A 23,882-nucleotide genomic window follows, 5' to 3' on the forward strand; every position below is an offset into this window, starting at 1 on the left:
GTTTTTCTGTGAATTACTTAGTATTTCCTTAGGCAACCCCTTGTCAACTCAAAGCAGGCACTCCTCCTTCTCTCTCTCCAGTCTGGATGCTTTTGTTTCTTCCTCCTGCTGTTTGCCCTGGCTAGCACCTCAAGGACTGTGCTGAACGGAAGTGGTGAGAGTGGGCATCTGTGTCTCTCTTGGTCTCATGCTGAGCGACTCTAGGCTTTCACCGTTTCATCGGATGTTCGCGGCACATTCTCAAGTGCCCTTTACCGGGCTGAGCCTCTGGATCTCTCTGTGTTGACTCAGTCAGGCTCAGTTAATGATCACATTGCTCACTCATTTGAAGATAATCACACAGTTTGTTCCCCTATGTGTCCCCTCTGTCTCACTGTCCACTACCATCATGTCCTGGCTGGAAGGTGCTGTTCTATCTGGTCCTAAAGTGCACCTGAGTGAGCCATTCACCTCCCTGACTTTTGGCTTTCTCAGAAATTCATCTCTGCTTCCTTGCCATGGGCAATTAGCGTTAAAGAGAAGGATGTGGTCTGTGCTCTTCTGGCTGCTTGTGGGGTCCCCTGAGTCTTGGATCTTTCCCAGGGAAACTGTACTTGACCTCCTTTGCATGCCTAATCCGGGAACCCTTGAGCTATCTCCACAAGGTTTTTTTTTGAAGCCCTGTGTGGAAGGAGCTGCACACGGGGCACAGTGGGCTGCCCAGGAGGCCCACCATCCATATCAGAGTGCTGACTTGTGTCTTATAGCTGCCTGCTCACAATTTTCTGGAAGGCAGAAAATTGTGAGTCAAATGCTTGGGTCCATGCTATTCAGCTGGACAACCCTTGGCTTCAGTTCTGTGCCTTGGGGCATTGGTCTGGTCCAGTCTTGGCTGTTACAGGCATTATGCAGCAAACTAGCGGATGAACTACCCCCATGCCACCCAATGGTCTCTCTACCTTTTAAATTTAGTCACTCCTCCCTCTGATGATCTAAGCTGGACTACTTGATGAACCTTTCTCGTTTATTGTTTATAGCTGTGTATCCTTCTCCCTTATTATCCACTTCTTGTTTCCAGTGTCAGCCTGACCAAGAATGCTGGATACACAAGGGATTCAAGTTGAGGAATAATATAGGAAGTTAACGTATGCCACTCATATTCATGTGCTTAAATTTTATTGAGAAGACAGGAATCAGAGATGCATAAGGAATAGGGAAGGAGATTGAGCACGTCCAACTGCCCTCCATAGAGGCTGTGTGTGCACGGGCCCACGATCTAAGAAAGCACAGCAGGAGAATGACTGTGTTAGCTTGCCATCATCCCCTCACCTGGCTTCTACACAGAACAAAGCAGGACTGAGTGGGAGGCAAAGCCCCTTGCTAAAACTCATTGCAGAAGTCTTTATCTTGGCAGCATCTGGTGTTGGAGACAATGTTCTGCTTGTGAAAATCAAGCGAGTTGCAATTCTTTTGACACCCCATTATGGCCATGCCTTCATTTTCTAGTGTTAGAGAGAGACCAACAAAATCAGTTCACATTCTGATGTGTCCATGCTTCCTGTCTTACAAAACACTCCCTTAGACATCTTCCTGTCCCGGTTGAGGTTAAGAGGTTCTCTAAGGGCCCTGCTTTTAGCTCTCCTCTTCCCGTTGTGCTGGCTCATTGACCTGCCTCTGTACTTACTGGGTAGTGGTTTGGCCATAGCTACACCTTAGACTGTTGAAAAAGCACTCTAACATCTTGATATCCTTATTTATTTTTATTGGAAAGTCAGATACACAGAGAGGAGGAGAGACAGAGATCTCCTATCTGTTAATTCACTCTCCAAGCTGCTGCAATGGCTTAGCTGATCCAAAGCCAGAAGCCAGGAGCTTCTTCCTGGTCTCCCACGTGGGTACAGGGTCCCAAGGCTTTGCAAAGTCTTCAACTCTTTTCCCAGGCCACAAATAGGGAGCTGGATGAGAAACAGGGCTGCTGGGATTAGAACCAGCGCCCATATGGGATCCTGGCATGTGCAAGGTGAGGACTTTAGCTGCTAGGTTACTGGGCTGGGCCCTTGAGTTTCAATTCTAATTCCAGAAGGCCAACCCTAACCCTAACTCTGCCCCATTTACCATGGTTGTCTTCCTTCATTATGTCCAGTCTTACGCAGGACTCGTTCTCTTTCAGAGTGCAGGTTCCCTTCCCATGGATGCAGGAGTTGCGGTGGTATAGTGCACAGACTCTGCATTCTATGGCCACAGCCCCTAGGGGAAGAACAGGAGGAAGAACGAGAATGAGGGGGCATACTGGGTAGAAATCCTCCTTTGTACATATGCTGAGGACATACTGGTCTGCTGGTCAGTGGTGCCCTTCTTTCAACACAGTGATGGGTGGCAGGATGCTGGCTGGCCGTGAGAGGTGTGGTCTGGCAGGACAGGCTCATTTCTTCTGGAGGGTTTAGGAGAAGTGCTGGTGACTTTCTAGCCTGGAAAGACTTGGTGGTTGTGGGCCAGCATTGGACTAGACAGATAGTAGTCCTTTTCAGATTTTTTTCTGGAGGACTAAAGAGCTACTGCTCTTGAGTTCTGCCTTGGAGCCAGGGTTTAGGCCCATTCCCAGAGTTGAAGACTTCCTGCATTCTCTATCTGGAACTATTCTTTGGACCCAAAAAGAGACCAGTGGCAGTGATAGTCTCTTATCTAGTGGCCACTTCCTGCCTCATATTTCACATTTATGGAAGGCCTTTCAAAGTGTTTTCCTGGTGTTAAAAACATTTTTCTTATTTATTTTTTTGTCTAATTATGCTTTGTCTTTTTGTCTTTTGTACTATCTGCCTCTGTGTGTGTGTGTGTGTGTGTGTGTGTGTGTGTGTGTGCACGTCTCAGGGGCCTTCATAGCGCACGGAAAATAGTAGGAAGCTCTACATGAATTGCAGAATGTTTGTGCTGAAATAAACTTATATTTTACCTCTCTTTCCCACATAAACTTTCTGCCTCATAAACACACACAAACATGGATTTTTATCTGGAACAAATTCTATAAAAGTTATGTTTGTAGTATTCTGTTGTCTATTAAGCATAAAATGGCATTACATCTTTTAAAATGTATGTAAAGTAGGTTTTTTTTATTCATTGATTACATTGTATTATGTGTTACAGTCTCGTTGGAACTGGGAATCACCCCACCCCTCCCCCCGCTCTCCCCCCATTTGGAATATTCCACCTTGTTGCATATCCAATGATCAAGTACAGTTGAGATTCCCTCTTTGCAAGCATAAACCAAACACAGAGTCCAACATCTTATAGTCCAATCTAGTTCCTCAGCTTCCTGGGGAGACCCTGTCCAGTCTGAGGGCAGAACCATCAGACTATCAACCCAATCAATTAAAGGCTCCAACGTACCCTCAGCAACAATTAACTTCGTTGTGTAGCTAATAGTTATAGTATTGAGTAACCAGTATGTTAAAAACAATTGCAATTTCTTGACCATCTTCTGTGATCACCTCATTGTCAATTCAGTTTTAGTTTATACACAACATATAACATAATATACATAAAATTACATGTTTTACATAACATCATAAAGTAAGTTTTTGTAAAGTGTAAAGCTTTAGTCACTTTTTTGAAGGGCATAGGAACAGAGAAAAGGTGGAGAGACATGGAGAAATTTTCCAAAAGCTAGTGCACTTTCCCAAATGCCCACAATGGCTGGGCCTTGACCAGGTGGGAGCCAGGAGCCAGGAGCTCTGTCCAGGTCTCCCATGTGGATTATCCTAGAACACTTATAAGTGACAACACGGCCCTATAGAGGTCTTAGAACTCCAGGCCCCTTCACTTCACAAGAAAGCATTACTTCAATAGCAGACGTAGCCAGGACAAAGAATTCTGCAATGAGCTTCAGCAACGGGCTTTAGCACTCTCACTCCCGACCTCCATTTGTGTGGAAAAGGAAGCCATGTCAGGATTCTGGGGTTGTTCTCGTGCTGTGCATCCTTAGCTGGCAGGGTCCTTACACAAATAACCTCTAAGGAGGGCAGATGGGCCCCTCAGCCTCCTTCTGTGTTCCTCGTGCCTCTTTGCTTTCCTGCTTTCTCAACAAAATTTATGTGCATCAAACAGGAGAGGAATATTTCATTTCGTGAATTGTTTCCCAGTCTGAGTCAGCTGTGTGTGTGGCATTCCTCATCCAGTCGCTCAGTGGGAGGAGGAAGTGGATAACAATGGAGGGAAGAGGGAAGGGATACAGAAAAAGAAGTGAGGGGAAAACAACAGAAGATAGAGGATGTCATGTGAGTTTTCCATGGTGGAAATGGGAGGAGTCAGCAGACAGCTGTCAACTATCCAGTCGACTGGGGTCTCCAAGCTGAGTGGAGACTGAGGGGCAGGAATGCTTGGGGAATGAAAACTTTCCTGATAACCTAAATTCAACATTGATTTGGGAAAGCTTCATCTGATAGGTCATTGTAGAGGAGAAGGTAGAGAGACCGTTGGGTGGCATGGGGGTAGTTCATCCGCTAGTTTGCTGCACAATGCCTGTAACAGCCAAGACCGGACCAGACCAATGCCCCAAGGCACAGAACTGAAGCCAAGGGTTGTCCAGCCGAATAGCATGGACCCAAGCATTTGACTCACAATTTTCTGCCTTCCAGAGGGCACATGAGCAGGCAGCTATAAGACACAAGTCAGCACTCTGATATGGACGGTGGGCCTCCTGGGCAGCCCACTGTGCCCCGTGTGCAGCTCCTTCCACACAGGGCTTCAAAGAAAAAACCTTGTGGAGATAACTCAAGGGTTCCCGGATTAGGCATGCAAAGGAGGTCAAGTACAGTTTCCCTGGGAAAGATCCAAGACTCAGGGGACCCCACAAGCAGCCAGAAGAGCACAGACCACATCCTTCTCTTTAACGCTAATTGCCCGTGGCAAGGAAGCAGAGATGAATTTCTGAGAAAGCCAAAAGTCAGGGAGGTGAATGGCTCACTCAGGTGCACTTTAGGACCAGATAGAACAGCACCTTCCAGCCAGGACATGATGGTAGTGGACAGTGAGACAGAGGGGACACATAGGGGAACAAACTGTGTGATTATCTTCAAATGAGTGAGCAATGTGATCATTAACTGAGCCTGACTGAGTCAACACAGAGAGATCCAGAGGCTCAGCCCGGTAAAGGGCACTTGAGAATGTGCCGCGAACATCCGATGGAACGGTGAAAGCCTAGAGTCGCTCAGCATGAGACCAAGAGAGACACAGATGCCCACTCTCACCACTTCCGTTCAGCACAGTCCTTGAGGTGCTAGCCAGGGCAAACAGCAGGAGGAAGAAACAAAAGCATCCAGACTGGAGAGAGAGAAGGAGGAGTGCCTGCTTTGAGTTGACAAGGGGTTGCCTAAGGAAATACTAAGTAATTCACAGAAAAACTATTCCAAAATAAACAAATTCAGCAGGTTGCAGGACACAAGCTCATAATATAAATAGTTGCACTGAAATACACTTAAAATGATAACCCAATTATCAACATTATTATGAGGCTGAATGAAGTGGTATTTGCCTTATGTAAGTTATTGTCAACAGTCAGTGGCTCCTGCGGCTGACATGCTTGCAGTCGTCTACCAGAGTACATTGCCATTTGTCCTGCTTTGGCTTTAGAGCACTAAATGCATCGTTTACCTATGCAGAGTAAAAGCTTCAGTATTAGTCTTTGTCTTGATGGCTTATTTTGTCCAGAAAGGAATTCATGGCCCAACATAGCACAGCAAGTAAAGCTTGATGCTGTCACCTCGTGTGGATGTTGGTTCATCTCCTGGCTGCTGTACTTCTGTTTCAGCCCCAGCTATTGGCTTGGGAAAAACAGTAGAAGATGGCTCAAGTGTTCAGTCCCTGTCACCCATCTATGACTTGTGCTAGGTTGTCCTGACCTGCAGGAATGACGCTCAAACCCTGAGGGTGGACTGGGAATGCCGTGCTGCTAGCCGCCGGGCTGCTGACCCAAGAAACACACAGACACAAGTATTTGGTGGAAAAGAGTGCCTCACTCTTTATTTTTACTCCTCATGTATATACCTTCTTCTTTAGGGGAGGAGGGGAAGGGAGGTTTCCTGGGAGTAATTATCTTCATTGAAGCGGGGAGGGAACTAATCATCTATATTGAAACAGGGAGGAACTAATCATCTGTATTGAAACAGGGAGGAACTAATCATCTGAACAGGAACAAGGGTGGAGGTTCTATTGTGCTTGCTTTGCACAGGATGTTCTGGCCTAATATCCTGCTTGCTGTGGCCCTGCTTGCCCAAGGCAGGCTTTGCAATGCAACAGGCTGTCAGGTAGGCCAAGTCTAAGGCCCATAAGTCTCTGGCTCCTAACACTAGGTATTTTACGCTTTTTGTGTCCCAACCCCTGAATAAGGCATATCTCTGAGGAGTTACAGTTCCTGGGGGTAACTGGTACTACAATCCAGTATTTGGACAGGCAGTGTGTTCATTGTCTTCCAGAGTAGCTTGTTCGTATGCCTTTCAGAGGACCGAAGCAAGAAACACTTGCATGTGTGTTTCCATAGACACACAAAGTGTACACATGCATGGTTACACACATGTATAATATACTAATGCACATATACACACAAAAGTATTTAGAAATCACCACTTAGGCTTCCAGCTAGTAATATATCCCAGCAAATCCTCATCAGAAGGTTGGCCAAAGCTTTTGAGTTCAGTGGTAAAGATCTTGTTTAAACTAGGACAATAATTAGAAGAGCTTTTTTTTTTGTGGTTATCATCACGTAGAGAATATTTGCAAAAGTGGGACAGGAATCCAGAATCTTTATCCATGTTCTATGATCATTGATTTCATCCCAATTCTCGCCCTCATTCCACCTCCACTAGACACCGAACACTGTGGTTGGCCTTGGGAAGGTTTGCCTTACCCCTGCGCCAGGCTCATAGTTGCTTCCCAAGGCTTCTGGGTCATCGGCTGAATTCAGCCCATGGAGAAAATGGGACAAAAGGAAGGAACATCTGAGATGTCTGTTTACCTTCTGGTTTTTTTTTTTTTTTTGATTCATTTATTTATATGTTAAAGATAGATTCCCAGGAGAAGGAGAAGCAGAGAGAGAACGAGATCTTTCATTCAATGTTTCACTCTCCAAATGGCCGCAATGATTGGAGCTAAACTGGTCTGAAGCCAGGAACCTGGAGTTTATCCCAGGTATCCCACGCAGGTGCAGAGCTCCAAGGACTTTGATTATCTTCTGATGCCTTCGCAGGCCATAAGCAGGGAACTGGATCAGAAGTGGAGCAGCCAGGACATGAACTGGCATCTATATGAAATACTGGCACCACAGAAGGAAGCTTAGCTTACTGTTACTGCAACAGTCTTTCTTTTTTTTCTGTTGAGCAGAAACTGTCACAATGATGGTATCTCATCATAGACTTCAGTTGGCTGGATAGCCTGGCTTCTGTTGGCTCGTCTGGGCTACCATTACTTTCAGTCACTCGGTTGCTTAATATCTTGCTGAAATTGTTTCTTCCATTTTATGTGGAATTGATTTCTGAATCAAATTTCTCCTGTTTTGTGAGCCCTGGGGGTGAGTCATCTGATGGGACTTGGGTTGCCTAGCTGTGTTTTGGGGCCTGTCTGCAAGGTGGGTGCTGGATTTGTGAGCCCCAGGGATGGGGGATCCGATGAGGCTTTGGACGTCTGGCCCAGGTCCTTGGGCTCACCTGCAAAAACATGTCCTATTTAGTGAAAAAGGTGGAGCAGTGAACACTGACCCTGAGGTAAAAGGAGAATATGGCGGCTCATTTGGTGTCATAGTAGAAGATGGAGAACGGAACAAACTCTACAAACCCCAGTCAAATGATGACAGCAAAAAATCTCGGTGAATGGAAACTTGAGGCTTATTGTGTCAGCCAATGGCCATTGGAAGGGTGACATCATCTTTGAAAAATTGACAGCATTTCAGAACTATCTAAACCACTTGGGCAGAGCCCTTGGAATATGTACACATTGGGATGCTGTGTTGATATGAGGTTCCTCATCCCTGGGTACTGGGACCTTTGGAAATTCATGTGTGGTTTCCCCCTTTGTCTCTCCCCTTCCCCTAGAAACAACAAGAAGAAATAGCAAACTTGGGAACAATGAGTTTGCCCAATTTTTCCTAAGCCTCAATCCTTCCCACTCTGATCAACATGTAATCATTATAGAAAATAAAATTTAAAAAAATTTTCTCCTTCTCCAAGTGCTTTTTTCCCCTCTGGTTGGACTATGGTCCAATACATCTCTTTTCATTCATAGTTCCTGAGAACATTCTTACACTTAATGAGCCTGGTGATTGTTAGCCTGCTTAGCAGGTGTGGTTCCTGGGAACTGAGAAGTAACTTTTAAATCTCAGAACTAACGGGGTCTCTATTCACACTATAGGGAATTGGTGGTCTTACATTCCAAGTCTCCAAGGAGTGTGTTCTATTTGAAAATGAATGCACAGAATAGAGAATGTAAAATGTTCAAAAGAAATCTGAAATAGGAAATTATGAAGTTGTTCTGATTGTGGCAAATGTAGTTGAAAACAACAATGGAGCCAGTGTGTTGGTATTGCTGGCTAATCTTCCACTTGGGGACGCTGGCATCCCACATGGACACTGGCTTGTGTCCCAGCTGTTCCACTTTGGGTCCAGCTCCCTGCTTATGGTCTGGGACAGCATAGGAGGGTAACTCAAGTCCTTGGGTCCCTGCAGCCATGTAGAAGACCTGGGAGAATCTCCTGGCTTCTAGCTCTTAGACTGATCAGTTCAGCTCTAGCCAGTGCAGCTATTTGGGGAGTGAATGGCTGTTGTTACCATTTGGGGTGGAAGACATCTCTCTCTTGGTCTCTCTTTCTCTCTCTGTAAATCTGCATTTCTGATAAAAGTAGGTAAATCTTAAAAGAAAGCCTCAAACCCAAACAACAACAGTGACACATCTAAAAGAGATGCACTTCATGCTGGACTTACAAGGCCTCCTGGGGAATCCATAAACTAAACTAAAATCATTTTCTTGATACTCCTTGTCTACACATTCAGGAATTATGAGTTTTTCCCATTTTCTTTTTCTTTTCCTTTTTATGAATCACATTTTTGCCTTTGTTCTTTGACAAAGTATTCCTTAGTGTTACTGATAGTACTCATACAAAATAGTTAAATATCTTTATAATTCCATGAAGTATAAAAAGGAAATGTTTATATAAGCACTTGGACATACCATGTGAGATTGGTGAGGAAGCGAGAATGTAAGACTGTTTTGGTTTGTAGAAGGCTGTTCTAACTAAAAAGTGTAGAGCTGGAGCTGAAACAATAGGTATTTATTGTGTTCCAGTGCTGGAAGCAAGGGAGTCCACGTCAAGATGTTAGCATGCTTGGCTTCCCTTGAGACCTCTGTTTCTGTCTGACAGGTGGCTGCTGCTGCCTATGTCCTCTGGGTTTCATGGCTTACTGGGGTCACTATGCACCTATATTTCTCCTTTGTATAAAGATGTTGGTGAGGCTCCATTCAAAGTCATGCCAATGGGCTCACTGAAATCACTCCTTAAAGGCCCTTTCTCTAAAAATGCTCGGATCCTGAGGTGCTGCTGCTTGGGACTTCCACACTGAAGGTGTTGAGGGAAGCACAACTCCTACAATGGTAAATTTGTGTGAAAAGTGACTGTATACAAGCTTACGAGTCCACAGAAGATTTTTTGAAGGTTCACAAGAAAGAATGTGAAATACTGATGGCTTCCAAAGAGGGGGCTTGAGGTGAGAATGAGGTAGGCTTTTATGCTTTACTAAGCTGTACAGTTTAACTTCTTTCCATGTATGTGTGTTCCTTATTGTATTGTTTAAATGGATAAAAAATAAAGAAAAATAATATGCAAGATGTGCTTATGTTACCTTTTTTTTCTGTCCATGAAAATTTGGGAACCACCCAAATTTTTCTAGTGATGGGAGAAATATGAAATCAGTGTGGGTCCAGCTATTTAATGTAACATCAGATAACTCTAAACAATGGCTATCATTCAGTTGAAAGTGCTGTAAAAATGACCCATTATTTGTAGAGACCAGTTCATGAGTGCAGATTGTTCCTGAACTTGGTGAAGACAAGTCACATCCTGAATTTCTTTGAAGGGAAAGGCAAAGGAAACAAGTGGAAACTCAGGGCAGCCTGTGTGCCTTGACCTGAGGCAGACAAGGTAAGACTTAGAGGGGAAGGTGGGAGGAAACTCTCCCATGAAACTCTGCCTAGCTCAGCAGGGGCAGCTTGCAGGGGGATACACTGTCAGCATTAATGATGACATGCCTTCTGGACCATAGGAGAGGGAAGAGAGAAATAGCAATGTGCCTCTGGGTATGCCAGCTGCTAGCACTTCTGCCACCCTGTGGCCTGACTTGGCCAGCCAGTGACCTGCCCTTGGCTTGACTTTGCTAACCACAGACTTCGTCATGGGGCATCACCCCTGGGAAACTTCCATTTCATGACAGCCAGTTCACGTCCTGCTTATTCCAACTCAAACTGCATAAATTACTTTCTGATGGCCTCTGGTAGAATCCAGGGAACAAAAGCAAAGTTGACAGAAAAATAGGGAAGAAAAGATAAAGAGAGGAAATGAAAATGGACAAGGGGGCAGGAGAGAGACAGAGGACATGGCGGAAGAAGAGGCATGCAGAGGAGGGGGCGCTGAATGCAGTGTACAGAAGGCCAGGATGTGGTGACAACCCACTCTCATCCCAGGACCTATTTGGCAAATTCTATGTTATCCTGAACTGTCAACACTTTACCTGTGGATTTCATAGGATTGTGATGAATATTCGCTGTTCATTCCACATACAGTGAGGGTTTGCTATGCTACAGGTTTCATTATAGTTACTGGGGATTCAGTGGGAAAAAAAAAAATCAGAGAGGTGGGTGTGACACAGAGGTTAAGTTGTTGCTTGGGACATCTGCAGCCCATATTGGAGTGCTTGTCTCCAATCCTGGCTCCTGCGCTTCTGATCCAGTTTCCTGCTCATGTTCATCCTGGGAAGCAGGCAGTTGGGTCTGCCACTCAGGTGGAAGCCTTGATGCAGTTCCAGCCTCTGGCTTCATGATGGTCTAGTTGATTGGTAATGACTGTTGGCCATATTCTGGGAATGAATCAGTGGGTGGAAGAGTTCTCTCTCTCTTGATTTTTGTATCTCTGCCTTTCAAATAAAATGAAAATAAATAAGACCTCTCAGGAAACTCAAACAAATAGAGACACCCCCCAAATCAAAGCAAAAACATTACCTTTAAATTAAGATTATAAAAAGAGACACACAACAAATATATTAGTAATTAAAATGGACATCAGGGACAAGGAAAGCTAGAGGAGGAATTTGGAATTCTGGAAAATGGATGGGGGTTTATGATGTTTTAGTTACATACCTGTCCGCCCACCTTCTTGCCTGAGAAGAGGCATTTCAGTAGAGATTCAAGAAGGACTTGTAACCACAAGGGACTCTCTGGAAGCAGAGTACTTGGGAAGCAAGGTCAAGTGTTAAGCACATTCTCTGACCCATGAAGTGCTCATTAAAAAGAGGCAAATGGGTCAAAGAAGAAGATTGCTCAAGAGCAAAATCTCAGCTATTAAATAGATCCTTGGCTGGGCTGAGGTCAAGCCGCAGGCTGGCACATCTTCCTCCCATATTGAAGCATAGGTTTGAGTCCCAGCTCTTCAGCTTCCTAATCAGCTTTCTGCTAATGTACATGGGAAAGCAGCAAGTAATGGCAAAACGTGTTTGGATTCTTGCCACCCATTTGTGAAACCAAGATGGCTCCTGGTCTTGGTCTGTCCCAGTCCTGGCTGTTGAAGGCATTTAGGGAATGAATCAGCTGTTCCTTTCATCCTAACAAATAAATCTTCAAAAAAAAAAAAAAAAGACACTTGGCTTTATGTTTGTAGATGGATTGACGAGGGTGATGGACAGAGAAGTCACTTTGTACTAACAAACAAGATAGTTGTTTAGGCAGAAGAGAAAACAAATTAGGGAAAGTTGAATGGAGATATTTAAAATGAATATCACAATTACTCCGGCATGAAAGACTAAGAGAGTTGTGAATGAGGTACCTCATAACTAAGAGATGCAAATTACTTGTAGAGCTGGGTTGATGGGAAGAATACAGAGAGAAGCACAAAACAAAGCGGTGGACCCATCCTTGCCATGGGACCGCAGGCCTGTCTTCTGGGTGATACATATAATGCCGCTGTGTGCCTGGTGCTATCCAGGAGCCGTAGTTTCTGCCCTGGACTTTTGGGATATGAATGGAGATGAAGAGTAGCCAAAAAGTTCAAACTTCACCTCTTCTACAAATCAAAACAAAGATGTACAAGAGTCTGTAAGAACCAGTGATGGATTTTCTCAACCTTAACTTGAAGAGGTGGACAAGAACCTTCAAACTCTGGCCAAAAACCTCCCTTGGGTTTGCTGGTATGTTATGATTTTGGTCATGAGTTCTGTCTCATAAACATGCTGGAATCCTATTATGGTTTTATATGCCCAGTTTGTCCTTCTTAAAGAGAGAGCAGTTTTGCTCAGTTGAGCTGATCAGCCCTTTCCCAAGGATCTGTGAGAACTGTCCACAATGAGAACAGGGCTGGATGAGGCCTTTGCAGTATCTCTCGAAAACTTTTTGGGATATGCACTGCCAGCACTGGGTGCTGTGTGTTCACAGAGCAGTGACACAATCTTCTTTCTTTCAGATGAGTTGTAGTCTAGTTAGCCTTACACCAGGTACATGTTATAGTGTGGCATATGGAGAATGGTAGGAGTGGAACACTGTTGGAGCACAGATCAAGGTCATCTGAGCAGATCTAGGGATTCTTTGAGGCTTTTGTGAGATCCTGGAGTAGTAAAAATGCATGAGGATTGTTTACAGCTGACTATGAGTGGAGGACAAGACATTCTGAGAAGAAGATGCTTTTTAAGTCAGCGGAACTGGGGCCAGGCAAAAGCGAGGGCAACCACAGCTGTTCACAATTCCCAGAGGTCACATGAACAAAGCGGGGGAGGAGGTGGGAGGTGCAGGAGGAACAAAGCCATGAGGTTCTTTTTGGTGAAAGTTATTGGGCTTGTATTCATATGGAAAGGAAAAATGAAATTTCAAAACCTATATACAGCTGGTTTTGTCTTGCTAATGGATTGCTTGTGAGAATGATACATCAAATGTCCAGAGTTCTGACTTGGAAGCAGACTGGGAATTCAGGAGAAAAACAGATTTCATGGGAGGACTATGAGCCCTCTTTTGGACATGATGAGTGTGGGATGTCTTAAGAACCAGAAGCAATGCTAGCGGCAGGTGGGGTGGAGAGGCCTAAGGGTCAGGAAGTTGAGACCATTAGACAGTTCAGTAGGTGGCTACAGGCATCCTAAGGGCATTTGATAGCTACCAGTGTGAGAGACAATGAGTACACTCTGTGAGAACGTTGTGAGCTGAGAAGGAAACTCTGTGGGACAGAGGTGTTTATGGGGAGGGGAGACAGAGGCTGAGGGAGGCCAAGGAGCAGGAGGGAGAGGATGAGAATCCAGGCGCAGAGCAGGGTTAAGAGAGCCCTCACAACGAATCTGCATGCTTCTCTGAGGTCAAGGGACAAGTGTGGTTCAGATGGGTGGCTGCTGCTAGTTACTGACTACAGCAGGTGGCACAGCTCGAGGACGGCCAGCTCTTTCAGGAAGACTGTGAAGGGCATGAGAGAGGAGATGCAGGATGGGGCGTCTTGTTAACTGTTGAGAAAGACTTCAGTTTATTTAGGAAAAAAAGACTCTTTACAGGCCAAAGAAGCTCTTCGCATTGTGACAGAGGACTCTCTCTTCTTCCATTTCTTGTATCTTTAGTTTTGTTTTCTATTACATTTTATTTATATTTTTTCTTGTATCGACTTTATCTCTTTTCCAGTTTCCATCTTTTCCCCCTCCCCATATCCTCCCATCATTCTTTTCCCCTTAGCTATTGTACCAATGATTGAAATTACCTATATCAGTTTTGCTTATTAGATGAATGTTTACCTCCTAATTTATGATCCATAAATCATGAGAAAGCCCAGCATGGTAGCCTAGTGGCTAAAGTCCTCACCTTGCATGTGCCAGGAACCCTTATGTGAGCCAGCTCATGTCCCGGGTACTCCACTTCCCATCTGCCTCTCTGCTTGTGGTCTGGGAAAGCAGTCGAGGATGGCCTAAAGTTTTGGGACTCTGAGCCTTCATGGGAGACCTAGAGGAAGCTCCTGGCTCCTGGCTTTGCATCAGTTCAGCACCAGCCGTTGCAGCCACTTGGGGAGTGAACCAGTGGATGGAAGATCTTTTTTTTGTCTCTCTTTCTGTCTGGAAATCTGACTTTCCAATAAAAATAAATAAAATCTTAAAAAAATCATGAGAGCATGTCAACTAAGATTTTTGTATGTGATTTTTAAAGTGCTTGAAAAACAGCATTGTTTTAAAGAAGATTACTATTTGTGAAAACTTCAAAAGTTAATATTTCTGCTTTTAGTTCTCAGAAGTTTTAAGTTTTTCATATATATTTTTCAGCCTATTTTAGCAAGTCTTCTTCTAAAGTAGGACATAGATAGGTGAGTAGGGATGGGAAGAGTGATGGTGCAATGCTGACTTGTACTGTGTCCCTGCTAACAACTACTCTGAGAATCCAAGCATCACTAACACCAAGAACAGCCCCAACATGCACCTCTGCTTGAATCACATAGCAGAGTTATGGAATGGGCTAACTAGGATTTAAGAAACACCCAGAACTGGTCTTTGTGTGTGTGTGTGTGTGATAAAATTGTTTGTATTATGGTAGTTAACCTGTAAAACAATGGAATTGAAATTGAAATTTGATCCCTTGTCAGAAAACAATAGTGTCTTAACATCTCCTTTTAAGTTATTCTGATTGATAACTAAACCTGCTAACTAGGTTCAGTAATTTTTTTTAAAATTTCATTTGATGACATAGTTTCATAGGCTCTGGGATTCCCCCAACCCCTCCCTAAGCTCTCCCCACATATTGAATTCCTCCATATTGTTACAGCAGTACAGATCATAACTAGTCATGATTCCTTCACTGCGGGAATGGATCATGTGGAGAGTCCAGCATCTTCTTGTCCAGATAAATTCAACAGTAGAACAGGTCTTTATTTTGTTTTCTTGGTACCAAGAGAAGCTAAGAAACACCCATGACCAAACCCACTAAATATAGCAATCATTAATATTTTGATACAAAAGTTGTGTTTCTTTTTCCAAATGTGTGGACTTATATATAAATTTATTTCTTTTTAAAAAGGCAATTTTATTTATTTTTATGGGAAAAACTGATTGTATTTGTGAAGAAAAGGAGAGACAAAGATTTCCCATCTGCTGATTCACTCTTCGAATGACTACAATGGCCAGAGCTGAGCTGATCTGAAGCCAGGAGCCAGGAGCTTCTTCCAAGTCTCCCAGGTGGGTGCAGGATCCCAAGGCTTTGATCATCCTCCATTGCTTTCCCAGGCCATAATCAGGGAGCTGGAAGGGAGGTGGAGCAGCTGGGGCATGAACTGTCACCCATGTGGGATACCTCACTTGCAAGATTAACCATTGAGCCATCGTGCCAGTCCCAAACTTATCCCTTAAATGGGGAACCTGGTGCTAGTGCTGTGGTATAGTAAGTTAATTCTCCGCCTGCAGTGCCAGCATCCCATATGGGTGCCAGTTTGTATCTTGCTTGCTCTACTTCTGATCCAGTTCCCTGATTATGGTCTGAGAAAGCAGCAGAAGGTGGTCCAAGTCTTCAGGCTGCTACACCCACATGTGATACCAGGAGGAAGCTCCTGGCTCCTGGATTTAGACTAGCCCAGCTCTGGCCATTATGGCTCTTTGGGAAATGAATCAGTTGGTGGGAGATATCTCCCTGTCACTCCTTCTCTCTGTAACCCTGCCTCTGAAATAAAAGCAAATAAAACTTTTCTAAGAATGGGAGATGGCAGTCCAGGGATGAGGCCTGCTCGTGGGTTGAGGGTAAAGTAGGGCTTCACCTCCTGAAATATGGGAAGCAGAATCAGCATCACCATGTAGGGGTGTCTTTGTTTATGTTTTAGGGAGGGAAGGAGAAGTCACATGAGGATCACTACATTCAGTCTTCATCTACTTCCCTGTCCCACTTTTACAAAATTTGCAGCAGAGGCTCAATGCTAGGGATAAGGCAAGTGAAGACATTGGTGAACATATATCTGCACTTGAAAGGCATCACACTGATTGGATTCCGGTGAGGTCCTACTAGGCAGGTTATTCTATTATCCTCATGGGCAACATATGGCAAAGATATTTTCAGAGAGGATAAATAACTTGCATACAGTCCCCAGCCAGGATTCAGATCAAGTAGTTACAGCTCTTCTGCTTTATTCACCTGCTCCTGGACTTACCAAAGACCCAATAAGACTGTAGAGGTCCTGGAAGCTCAGAAGATTCTTCAAATTCCCAATCAGGGCACCTGGGGTGGAGGGCAGAGGAAGCTCTTTGCAGTGAGAGAGAAATTGGTCCCAGTGACCTGTAAAGTCCCTGACAGCTCCAAGAGGCTAAGATAATCTGTTTAGATTGCAGCCATCAAGCCCTCCTCCATGTTAGCACAGACCTCCTAAACCACGCCATGGCTTGAGCAGCCTGAAAAGCTCCTTGATTTGGCATTCAAGGCCCAGCATTGCTCAGTCCTATTAATCATCCAAATGCATGTCCTATCACAGACTGAGCCAGAGGGCTTGGTGATGTGGCTCAGAGTTCTGGAGTGTGGGCATGGGTGCAGAGCTGGAGGCCACTCGGAAGCTGGGGACACTGTTCTCAGGTTAGAAGTGATGATGACCTGCTTGCACTATGTGGGAAAGCATGAGTGGGACCTGAAAGGGATAGGGAGAGAAACAATCAGAAGACCTCATGAATGATAAGCTGTTGGGGAGGGAAACAAAGAAGGAAAGACAGTAGTTCATCTTTTTATGCCCAGAATAAAATGAATTAGGAAGAAAACTATCAATAACACAGTTTTATCTTGCATTTCCTTGAGGATTGAGATAGAGTAATATGTCAGGTCCCTTCATCAGCGCTTTGGGTTAAACACTCCTGACTTGGCAAAGGAGATCACTGATGGCAAAGGGAAGCTGCATGACTTTCAGGTAAGGGAAGGGGGAAGTGAGAGGTGATGTTTTTATTGAAGGAGGTCACGAAGAGTTGATATTTGGAAATGACTTTGCTGGATAGAGAAGTTTTGCAAACACAGGGAATTCACATTCAGGGCCTTGGACCTGACACATCTTTCCAATGTTCTTCTTTTTAGAGGGCTGGGACTGGTGGCTCCAGCCAGGACAGTGTGATGTCATGTCAGATAAAGGTTCCAAGAAGGAGGCAGTGATTGACCAGGATAAATGTTTCAGAGGAATCTGGACACACGGATAGAAAGGTAATCATTGGGTGAGATGACACGAGTCACAGTGAGCCTGGCCAGAGCCGTTTCTAGTGAATGGCTTGGAGTAGGGTGAGCACAGAAGAGAAGAAGAGGTTGAGGGGGTTTGGTGGAGGGTACAGAGAACTTCCATATTGCCAGGTGGGCTTGTTACCAAGTAGTTGACAGACAGTGAGGGTGAGGGAATGAGACTCAGAGGAACCAGGCGTTTCAGCACAAGTCCTGATTAGACAAGACACTGAGGCCTCAGATGCCTGATCCCTCAGATGCTCCTCACTCCTGCTCTAGACAATGTCTGGCATGCTGACTCAGGTAGCACACCTGCCTTGCATCTGATGGCAGACTCAAAAAAGTTGGTGGGGATGATGGAGACATATTTGACCATTAGGCCAAAAGATCTGGCATAGAATCTTTGGGTCTGGGAGGTGGGAGAGAACCCCAGCCTATGTGTGAAAGGAAGTTTTTGCCTATGGCCAAGAAGCAGGGAATCTTCAAAATTTTCTGGCTTATTTAGCTGGCTACAATAGCCACTATTGGGTCAGAAAATCAAGTACTCTATCTGAGTCTCCCACATAAGTGGCACGGTCCCAAATACTTGGGGTCTGGATTGGTAGTGGAGCAGCTGGGACTCGAACTGGTGCCCATATGACTTGCTGTCACCACAGGTAGAAGCTTAACGTACTATGCCATGGTGCCAGTCCGCTATCATTCTTCATTCCCCCCTACTCTTTCCCTCTTTGTTTTCATTGTGTTTCGTATTCCTTCTGTTTTTTCCTCTTCATTCTTTTTCTTCTCTATTCCTCTTTTCACTTATATTTCTCTTTTAAGGCAGAAGTTGATATGAAAATAAAGAATATCTTCTTATGTATTGAAAATAAGTCTTTTCCAACTCTAATTAGTGTATGTCAGGGCAAAGATTGCTAAAATTAAATACATTTTTACTGATATAAAAAAGTAATAAGAATTAGAAAGAAGAGAGTAGGTGAATCTGACTGTGTTAGAGGATGGTTATTTCTCTTTTTGTTTCTCTCTGTGCCTACACAAAAGCACCAATGCAAGCAGACACAAAAGTCAGGTCACATTATCCCATCCATGATGACCACTCTAGGTCTAATCTTAACCTCGGGGATCAGAAACGGGCTAAAGATAATGAAGGCAGGGCCAGTGGATGGAATTTTCATTGTTTCAAAAATGCCTATTATAATTTATCTAATTGCCCCATTTGATAAATTCAATCTTAGACATGATAGTGTATATGTATCCTTACATATTTGTCCAAACCAAGAGGATGTACAAAACCAAGAGCTAACTCAAGATAAATTGTTGGTGTTTGGCAACAATGATGTGCCTTTCATATGATAAAATTCAACACGATTTTGTGCTAAAAACCCTAGGCAAGATAGCCATAGAAGGAACATGATACAACACAATCACTGTTTATATATGTTTATATGTATATATATGTAAATTATACAAATTTAAATTGGAAACAAAAAACTAAAAACATTCCTGTTAATAGATGACATGATTCTATACATAGAAGAACAAAAAAATTCAATCAAGACACTATTGGAACTCATAAGAAAATTTGGCAGGGTAGCATGATATAAAATTAATGAACTCAGCATAAATCAGTGGCACTAGTATATACAAATAACTCCATGGCTGAATAAGAATTTGCAAGTATAGTCTGTATTTAAAACGGTGGACCTTAAAAAAAAAAACAGACCGGAGATGTGGGAGACCTCTAAGATTAAAATTACAAAATGTTAAAAAAAAGATAGAAGAAGACATTAAAAGATTGAGAAATTTACCATGTTCCTGTATCAGTAGAATCAACCTCATCAAAATGTTCATATTACAAGTAATATACTGATTAAATGTGATCCCAATCAAAATCTCAAAGCATTCTTCTCAGAGCTATATTTCCAGATGAAACACAGCTGGAATCACAAAAGATGAAGACTAGCGAAACATATTCTGAAGCATAAAAGCAAAGCTAGAAGAATCACAACTCCAGATCTCAAGACATGCTACAGGGTAATGGTCATGAAAACAGTCTGGTACTGGTCCAGAAACAGGTAAGAAGATCAATGAAATAGAACTGAAACCCCAGAAGGGAGCCCACACATTTATAGTAAACTAATCTTTGATAAGAGAAGTAGCAATAACTCAGGTATAAAATCTGTTTTCTTCAACAATTGGGTAGCAGCTTACAGAAGTAAGAAAAGAGACCCCCCACTTTTCACTGTATGCGACAATCTGCTCCAAATATACCAAGGACCATTGAACTATAGAGGAAAACATAGAAGGCACTCTGCAAGATATAGATGTTTGTAAAGACTTTTTAGAAAAGTCACCCAAAGCAGATAGTTGAACCCAAAACAAATGAGACTACATCACACTAAGAAGCTTCTGTAAAGCAAGGAAATGATCAATAAAGTGAAGCAACCAACAGAATGGGAGAAAATCTGCATACTGTGGGGAGCCATGCAGTTGGGTCAGATGGCATGGGAGTGTGATGAGCACTACACCTCAGTTAGCAAGGCTACGCGAAGCTTCTGGCTGTGTGGCAAGGCCTAGCTGAATGTCTCTGGTCACCTCATTGCTGCCTCACCCCATTGCATAGACACTCAATCACCTCTCTGATGTTTCGTAGAGTTCTCTGGTAAGTGGCCCTCAAAAGATAAAAAGAAGGTTCTCTTACCCGAGACCTGCTCCCACTGACTCTAGAGCTTGCAACGGATGTGTGGATTGGCGAGTAGATCAGAAGGAGAGAGACAAGACGTGGACCACAATACATGATGCTCATAATGGGCAACTCAGAAAAGTTGTCTTCTTTATTTATACATAAATCATCTCAAGCTTTTGCACAACATCCAATTGTTTCATTTTTACTGCATTATAAAAGAACGATTACAAAAACAATCCTGAAAAAACATTATTATTATTTTACTGCAGAGAAAATATTTTCAATAAAGTATTACTTATTCAAACCTGCAGTGACTTGGCTGAAGCCAGGAACTCCACAGCTGGCAGCACATACTCTTACATAGTGAACAGTGATTTACTTATATCCAAAATCAACTTTCACTAAACATAAACTAATATTACTTAAAATATCAAGAGTACAGAATTAAAACAAAAGCTCATACATAAAAGGAATTTATAAAGCATATAACATAGATTCTTTATTAACTCTTGTAATTAATCATGCTTTAATTACCATCACCTTCACCTAGTGCTGATTCAATTGCTTTTTGTTCTTTTGTCAAAGGGCAGTGAAAGGGATCAGGGCAAGTCAGCCTTTCTACAAATGGAGGGCCTTTACAAGAAACTTCCTTTTATCTTTATAAACTTTTCTTTCCCTAAATGTGAGTGCCAATATAAGGTAGAAGTTCTTATAAAGCATTTTCTTTCCCTAAATATAAGTGCCAATACAAGCTAGAAATTTTAAGCCATTTTTCGGGGGTTCACATTTGTCTCCCTTTAGAAGATGCCCCATATACTTTCGGCTTTCTGTGGCGAAAAACCAAAATGCATCATTTCATGTGTTGTAACAGTTTGAGGTGCATGGTAAACAAACTCTTTGTACCTCCATGGTTGCCATCTGTTCCAAGATAATGTCAAATCATTTCTTAAGGAAAACATTATTTATACTAGGGCAAGCTCCAGGACAAAGGTGAGCACGTAACAGGATGTTTGGAGACATTGTGGGCTCAATTGTACTGTTGTATGCTTTTAGCTGTGTGTCAGAGCCTTACGTTGCTAAAGATGCTTTTATCATAACATGATTGATCAGTTTGAGGTGTTATACCTGTTACAGGAAGCATCTCACATTTGCAGAAAAACAACAACAACAGCCTCAGGAGAATTTTATGAAACATCAAAGAGGTGATTGAGTGTCCATGCAATGGGGTGAGGCAGCAATGAGGTGACCAGAGACATTAGCTGGGCCTTGCCACGCAGCCAGAAGCTTCTCGTAGCCTTGCTAACCGAGGAGCATTGCTCATCACACACTCATGCCATCTGACCCAACTGCATGGCTTCCCACAATATGCACACTGTACAATTGAGAGGTAACTAATATTCAGAATCTACAAAGAGCTTCAGAAACTTAGTGACAGAAAGCAAACAACTCTTTGAGGCAATGGAAGAAGCAAATGAGCAAGCATTATTCAAAAGAACACATTTAGATGGCTAATAGATATATGAAAAAATATACAGACTCCTTAGCTATTAGGAAAATGCAAATACAAATCACATTGAGGTTCCACCTAACGTCAGTGAAATTGGCCTTCATTCAGACCTACTGGGGTGGATGTGGAAAGAAAGGTGTGCTCTTTCACTGCTGGTGGGAGTATAGGCTAGTACAGCCATGATGGAAGTCAGTATGGAGAATGCTAAGCAAACTGAATATTAATCTGTTATATGACTCAGTTTTTCTACTTTTGGGAATATAACCAATGGAAGTGAAATCTGTATATGACAAAGTGACCTGTAATCCTGCTTAAAGCAACACAATCTACAATAGTGAAGACATGGAAACAATCCAATTGCCCATTAAAAGATAAATAGATAAAAAACCTCGTACATTAACTCCATGGAATTTTACTCAGGCATTAAAAATAATGAAATTATGTCCTTTTCCAGAAAGTGGGCCAAACCGGGATCATTATGTTCAGAAATAAGCCATTCCCTAAAGGACAAAAATTGTATGTTCTCTCTGATATAAGGCATCATTCATGCAAAAAACAAAACAAATAGATACATAGGGAAGCATATATTTACATATATTCTCATGGGTAAACTGTGTAATGCAGACTGGTATACTGAACATGAAGATATGTCTCAGTAGGCAGTGCTACTCCTGCATAAAAGGAGGACTCCCAATGAAAATGTTAAATATATCTTGACAATATGATACTCAATTTTCTTTGTTTATATCTGTAATGCCGTGTTACACTCAAATAGTAGAACATTGGACTTGTGACTATTGCTGAAGGACTGTACTATTGTAATAATACGAGGGGAAATGGTGGTGGTGGTTGTGAATGGGAAAGTAGGAAGAGGAGGTGTGTGGGGGGAATCCTGATACCTACATAGCCATATCACTGAAAATTATATTAATAATAAAAAATTTAAAAAGTGATGTGCCCTGATAGGTTGTCCATTGTAACAAGCTGATCACTGTTTCAGGATGTTGACTGAGACTTAGGGTGCGCATATGTGGGAGCAGAAAATAAATGGGAACTTGCTGTTCTCTCACTTGTGCCAAAAATTCAAGATTTTTCTAAAACTACACTTTATGAGAAATGAAACGAAACTTTGATCATGACTTCGGCCATTGTGCATCCTGGCAGGCAGCGTGCTGCCATCCCCATGGGAGGTCTGAATTGAGTTCCAGGCTTTCACCTGGCTGATCACCAGTTGTTGCAAGCACTCAGAGAGAGCACCAGGGATGAAGAATCTTTCTCCCTCTTTATCTCTTTATCCAGCTCTTTCTGACTTTCGGATGAAACAACCTCCCCCTCACTTCCTGGTATCAGGTAGAGCTTAAGCCTCATGTACAACTTGGAGGGAGTCCACAATGCAGAGTATTTTTTTTTTTCTTAACCAGGGTTAAGCAACATAAATGTTTTAGTTTTTGTACTTCCAGGTTTATTCTTTTGCACATAAATATATAATCATGGGTATATGCCTGGAAAGAAGGGTTTTCTGGAATGTGGAATTTTGGACAAATCTCAGAAAGCCCCAGGACTAACCTCTTATAATTTTGTGTTGTGTTTTTTAAAACACATTTTATGAAGATACAGTGGAAATAGAACTGATTTTCAAGAGGTAATTCTTCCATGGGTAGTCAGGGGGCTAGGACCTACAGAAGATGGCAACCGAAGGCAGTGCAGCTCCCTAATCCACCTGCCACTGCCCATAGACCACCTCCCACAGGTCACACAGGCTCACAGACCACTGCCTGGCCAGCACTCACCATGCAGGAGGCAGAGCAGAGTCACTCCCAGCACCAGCAGCTTGTCCATGTCCTAAGAAGGAGGTCCTGTCTGCAGGCTACAGTTCCAAATCCTGGCTTTGCCGGGACTCTGGCTTTATATCAGCTCTGGGTAGGGACAAGGACCCGTTGTACCCAGAATGGGTTCATTATCAGTGTCTTGGATAAACTTGGTCTCTTCCAACACTGACTCCCACATTAGGAGTATTAAGACTGCTGGAATTTCCTTTGGGGGAGTTCCTCACAGTAAACCTCTCAGAAAAAATTATTTTCTGTTTGTTTAGACTGGTTTGAGAATCTGAAAAAATTGGCCTTTGAAAGAAAATTTGATGGCACCTGGGAGGAGTCATGTGCCAATGAGACATGGCAGGAACTCGACATACCCAAACCCTTGTAGTCCTTGAGCACTTTCTGCCTCTCTCCCTCTCTGGCACCTTCCCCTCACTTCCTGGTATCACGTAGAGCTTAAGCCTCATGT

At 43.1% G+C, this 23,882-nt stretch overlaps 1 protein-coding gene across 1 annotated transcript; it reads right to left on the reverse strand.

The window, feature by feature from the left end:
• Nucleotides 1-1,267: 1,267 nt before the first annotated feature.
• Nucleotides 1,268-23,582, reverse strand: LOC105942589 (prostate and testis expressed protein 1). Its single transcript, XM_012931131.2, has 3 exons — nucleotides 23,387-23,582; nucleotides 2,095-2,226; nucleotides 1,268-1,481 (listed from the first exon to the last, which is right to left on the reverse strand). Exons 1-3 carry the CDS (start codon nucleotides 23,433-23,435, stop codon nucleotides 1,360-1,362), a joined length of 303 nt encoding a protein of 100 aa, XP_012786585.2. The 5' UTR covers nucleotides 23,436-23,582; the 3' UTR covers nucleotides 1,268-1,359.
• Between the last annotated feature and the right edge of the window lie 300 nt (nucleotides 23,583-23,882).

Source organism: Ochotona princeps, chromosome 4, assembly GCF_030435755.1.
Source record: "Ochotona princeps isolate mOchPri1 chromosome 4, mOchPri1.hap1, whole genome shotgun sequence".
Classification (NCBI taxonomy): domain Eukaryota; kingdom Metazoa; phylum Chordata; class Mammalia; order Lagomorpha; family Ochotonidae; genus Ochotona; species Ochotona princeps.